This window comes from Bidens hawaiensis, unplaced genomic scaffold (genome assembly GCF_021521415.1).
Source record: "Bidens hawaiensis isolate Kalapana, Puna unplaced genomic scaffold, B.hawaiensis_p1.1 tig00015877_1, whole genome shotgun sequence".
In the NCBI taxonomy this organism is placed as follows: domain Eukaryota; kingdom Viridiplantae; phylum Streptophyta; class Magnoliopsida; order Asterales; family Asteraceae; genus Bidens; species Bidens hawaiensis.
In genome coordinates, this window is record NW_027492422.1 from 301902 (window position 1) to 307038 (window position 5137).

The 5137-nt window shown below is 36.1% G+C and overlaps 1 protein-coding gene across 1 annotated transcript; it reads right to left on the reverse strand.

Annotated features, from left to right (window-relative positions):
* Positions 1 to 300: 300 nt before the first annotated feature.
* Positions 301 to 2146, reverse strand: LOC143549966 (protein RGF1 INDUCIBLE TRANSCRIPTION FACTOR 1-like). Its single transcript, XM_077040724.1, has 3 exons — positions 1898 to 2146; positions 1479 to 1694; positions 301 to 891 (listed from the first exon to the last, which is right to left on the reverse strand). The coding sequence occupies exons 1-3, from the start codon at positions 2078 to 2080 to the stop codon at positions 706 to 708; spliced, it is 585 nt and encodes a 194-aa protein (XP_076896839.1). The 5' UTR covers positions 2081 to 2146; the 3' UTR covers positions 301 to 705.
* Positions 2147 to 5137: the final 2991 nt, after the last annotated feature.

Here is a 5137-nt window from a genome sequence, read left to right on the forward strand (position 1 = left end):
AGAGTTTTTGTTTTGTACATTGGACCCCTCAAACACCAATCCCACCCTCAATAACGTATAGTACTACCAACTCTTTTGTTGAAGTTTCTACATCAATGAGGACTAAAATAATCTTCATCTTGTCTTGATGTAATAAATCCAATGATGCATGTTCAACCTCCATTGCAAGAACCATCAGATGCTTGTGAAAAAACCTTATACAACATGATTTACAATGTCTAGCTAAGAGATTTTGCTCTTCACCATATTGAAAAATATATGGTTATAAACATTTATATCGTACAAATATAACCATATCATGAAATAGAAGCATATAAGTGATAACCCATAAAGGCTTTAGGAAGGGGTGCCAAAAATAGATATATGTTTGGTGAAATAAATTGTCAATGTTGATGAGTTGCATAAAGTAGGGGAGATCGAAGGTACATTTGCTCCTTTTGAAGGGCAGTTGAGTAATTTACTTGTTTATATAATTATTTATATACCTCGTTGGATACACAACTAATTGTTAAGTAAAAAAACCGTGAAAATCGCATAACCAGTGGCACGTGAGAATTGCCACAATGGGTGAGAAAAATAGTAGCACATTGATAATTACAAATTAAAGCATTGGATGCAAATGTGTTTATGCGGTTCTTACGGTTTTCTTATTAAAATTGGTTATGTATCAAACGGTTATATTTATAATATATATGTATGTATATATTATGATCCAAAAGGAGCCCTATGAGGGATCCCCTTTCTTCTCCTAGTGGATGAAGTTGAAGGAGGTGTGGGAGGGTAGATGTCTTGTTGTGAGCCTTCACGCAATTCTTCTTCCACTCTTCTTGTTGATGATGATATCTCCTCTACCATAAAGCTTGTGTTTCCATTTCTTTTTATTCCTACAATCTTTATTTAAAACTAAATAAATAAATAAACAAACCCCCAAAATAACATTAAATGTTCTTCTCTAAAAGAAATTACAAAGGTCGATGTCCATCAATCAAGATAGTGATCGCCATTAAGTTGTCATTAATGTTAGTTGTGTATATACATTGACAAAAAGATAATGATCATACAAACACATGTTATTTATTCCATGAAAGCTTTTGATCTGTAAAACTACATTTACATTCACATTTTTGTAACATCATCTTTACTTTAACAATAAAACTAATAAACAGATGAATAATGCTGGAATTAAGTACATATAATATAATAGTGCCATTAATTAGCCGTTCAAAAAATAATATAATAGTGTTAATGACATTATTTTGGTGGATGATTGGTTGGCTTATAATTTGTTTAATATGCAGATGATGAGCATGATGATGCAATGATAATATATGATACATCATACATGCCAATTCATATCATATGACTATATGAGTGAGTTGTAATGTCAACACTGTGAAGCAAAAGGCGAAATATTAGGCATTAAATATTAAATAAATAATAGTTAAGTGTGATTAATGAAGCAGATTAATTATGCTAACCTTACATCCCAACGAACAAAATCGAAGAGCATCCAACAGGCTTCTTCCACAAATTTCACAAATGTGAGAAACAGCTTTCCCAGATTTCGGCTGCGGTCGTTCATTCAGAAACAAAACCCTAGCACTGTTGATCACGTATGTTTGAACTCCATCGATGTTCAACACTTTTTCTATCTCGGAAACCCTCACCACGTCATGATATGACAATCGTCTGATCTGCATTTTCATTGTCTTGTCAAGACATTGATCGGAATTTAATGAAAATAACCAAGCATAGGTTTTACATAGGAACAGATTAAGATTATAATAAGCTGCGCTGCTGCCCATTTTTAAATAGCAAGACTATTATTTTTTAACTAAATTCATAAATCTTGAAGTCAAAATAATATTAAAATTAAAAAAAACATACAATAATTCACCTGAATAACTTGATGATCTTTATGGTTGGAAGATCTACAATAAAAGCAAAATGCATCTCCATTGCAATCCAGACAATACATGTTGCATTCACTTCGGGCGGCCGCTCCATGGGTCCTGCAGACCGAGAAGAATGTCGTTTCAAGAAGCTTCTCGAGCCATGGCGGTACCAATTGTTGCTGCATTCGTGAAAACACACAAAAAACACAAAGTAAAACATACACATGTATGCACAAAATGCAAAATGATTGATGAATTCTAGTTATGAGTTTACCATTATGAATGTGAATCAATGTGTAATGTTACAGAAGGTTTGAATGTGCAGTCAGAAGAATTTGCAGAGAGTATCAGAGAGAGAAAAAGGGTTTAGAGAGAGAGAGAGAGGAGGAGGAGGAGGAGGAGGAGGAGGAGGAGGTGAAAACTATTTTGAGCTTAAGATTCATCAACATAACAACTCCTGAGGTAAGTGACAAAAGCAAGCATTGTTTAGCATGAATAAATATTATTCTGGTCCTTCAGTTATACTTGAATGAATCTTTGAGTCCTTGTGATATAAATTTATTTTTTTCTAAACAAATTATTATTTGTCTACATTGGACATGACTATGACTAGTTTTTAATAAGTGGTCATTAGAAATCAAAACGTAAGCTGAAAAGTCAATTAATTTGTACTTTTGAATTATTAGCACTCTAGAGTAGGGACGGTACGTAGTATTACCGGTATTAGATGAGTTTTAATTGCCCAAAACACTTCTTACAAGTGGATACAAGTGGAGGAGTGACAAAAATGTAATATTTGTTAAACTCAGAGAAGTGGCTTTTGGGTAGAGCGGTTGGGTGATCAAACAAGTCTTACCCGTTAAAACCAACTCAGACCCGAGGGTCGGTCTTATTGTTAATACTCGGTTCGGGTCCTAGGATCAAGAACGAATTGATAAATGGAAACACAAACAAGCACACAATATTTAGGGTAAATCTTTGATATAATTACAATCAAGAAACTAGTTCAAAACTCAATTACAATAATCCATAATACAATAACCATAATCATGGCTATGTATTTATAGGGTGACCGAAACTTAACCAACAAGTAATTACCAAATATAATAAAATTCTAATTGCAACCCCATAAACTCATTACAGCATTAGTGAATTTCATGAGTCCAATAGGTTCAACCAGGTCACCTACACATGACAGGCTTATTAAGATGGAAATTACCAACAATCAACCTCTAATTTCCTACTCGAAATTAGGAGGTCTTCAACGCCGAGCAATCTTCTCATCTCGCCAAACTTGATTCTCGCAAGTGCTTTCGTAAGAATGTCAGCTCGTTGTTCCTCGCCACTAAATTGCTCCACAACTAACTCCTTCTGCTCCACACACTCCCGTATATAGTGAAACCAGGACTTTATGTGCTTGCTCTAACTATGAAAAACGGGATTTTTAACTACAGCAATCGTGGATATGTTATCAATCTTCAACACCACTTCTGGCAATTTCCTTCCGTTCAATTACCCCAACAATTCTCGTAACCATACGGTTGTCTCGCAAAAAGTGTTGCGGTGCATTGCTTTTGTGAGCACCAAAAAATCGAGGCTCCCCCGTAATAAAACACATGGCCGGTAGTGCTTCTTCCATCATCTTCATCAATGCTATGGCTACTATCGATATGCTCAATCAACTCTTTTTGATCCACCTCATTTATTTAATTTCTACAAAGTGAGATTTCTTTGGAGTTTGCATATATCTACTAACCATGCCAAACGAAAATTCCAAATCAGATCAAATGTTTGTAAAGAAGACACCCAACTAATTTTCAGTACTCCATTGCATTTGCATCAACATTATCCTCGGCTTTAAACAGTTTTACATTAGGATCCATGGGTACACTTTTTGGTAACATTGCTCCATCCGGGCTTCTTTCAATAACCGTCAAGCATAAGCACTTTGATGGATTCGAATCTCGTTCTCTTACTGTGAGACTACGATTCCGAGATAGTAAGTGATCATTCCCAAATCAGGCATTTCAAACTTACCACAAGTTTGAGCTAAGTTATGTGATCGTTCTTTGAACCTGTAACGACCAAATCAATGACATACACACCGACAATAATAATGTCAGTTCCAATCAATCTTTTGTCCATCACTTGCTCTTTCGAACACCTCACAAATTTCAAACCCGTTAGAATACCGTCAAGCTTGGTATTTCACGCCCTCGGTGCTTGCTCAAACCGTTTAAATCCTTGGTTAGCTTGTAGACTTGTTTTCCTCCGCTGGTTTAGTAATCCCATCTGGTTGAGAAACAAAGACCTCTTCTTGCAGCTCCCCATGTAAAAAAAATGCCAACTTTACATCCAAATGATGTAATTGCTATCCCTTAGTAGCTGTAATGGCAATGAGCATACGAACGCTTTCAAGTCTTGCCACCGGAGCAGAGACCTCGTCAAATTGACTCTGGGTTCTTATATGTAACCTTTTGCCACAAGTTTTGCTTTATATTCATTTATCAAACCATCTGCATTTTTTTCACTTTAAAAATCCACTTCAATCTGATAGCTTTAGCTCCTCTTGGTAACTCGCTCAACTTCCATGTGTCGTTTCGTTTAATGGATTCCAGTTCCGTTTGCATAGCCTTTATCTACTCTGGTTTGGATTTTGCTTCGCCACTTTTGAACATAGGACATAATCAATGAACTTAATCGATGCGATCGGGATGCGTAAGGATCTTTTAGGTTACTTTCTGGTTCATTAAATGTTGCTGTCGCTAAACTAGTTGCTAATGGTGTCAATAAACTTGTTGCTGAGTTACTGGAATTAGTGACCAGCGAATCAGAATCTGTCGCTAAAATGTTTGATGGGTTGTCTGAATTAGCGACAGAAGTTGAAACTATCGCTGATTCTATTGCTGAATTTGGCAACAAAGCTGAATTTTCGTTGCTAATGTTGTTGCTTCCTATAGGCTCGGTTACAAATTGCCCAACTCTGGTATCAATAACCTTGTTCCAATCAATCCAAAACAAACCCAGTACTAGCTCATTTTCTTCATTGTTTTGCCCCCGAATTAGACCAAACCCACGTCTTTTTCTCGTCAAAAACCACATCATGAGCTATCACAAACTTTCGGGTCTTCGGATTGAATAAACCGTAAGCTTTGGACACGGTCTCGATTCCGATATGCACCAAATTCCTCGAAAGGTCGTCAAGCATCTTCAAGTGAGTTCCCACTATCTTTGCATACGGC

Bases quoted from the DNA above. Each gene is read 5' to 3' on its own strand.
- LOC143549966 (XM_077040724.1), bottom strand. From the start codon at position 2,080: ATGCAGCAACAATTGGTACCGCCATGGCTCGAGAAGCTTCTTGAAACG. The intron at 1,695-1,897 runs GTGAATTATTGT...ATGAAAATGCAG, and splicing joins AAGATCATCAAGTTATTCAG to ATCAGACGATTGTCATATCA. The intron at 892-1,478 runs GTTAGCATAATT...TTTTAAATAAAG, and splicing joins TTTGTTCGTTGGGATGTAAG to ATTGTAGGAATAAAAAGAAA.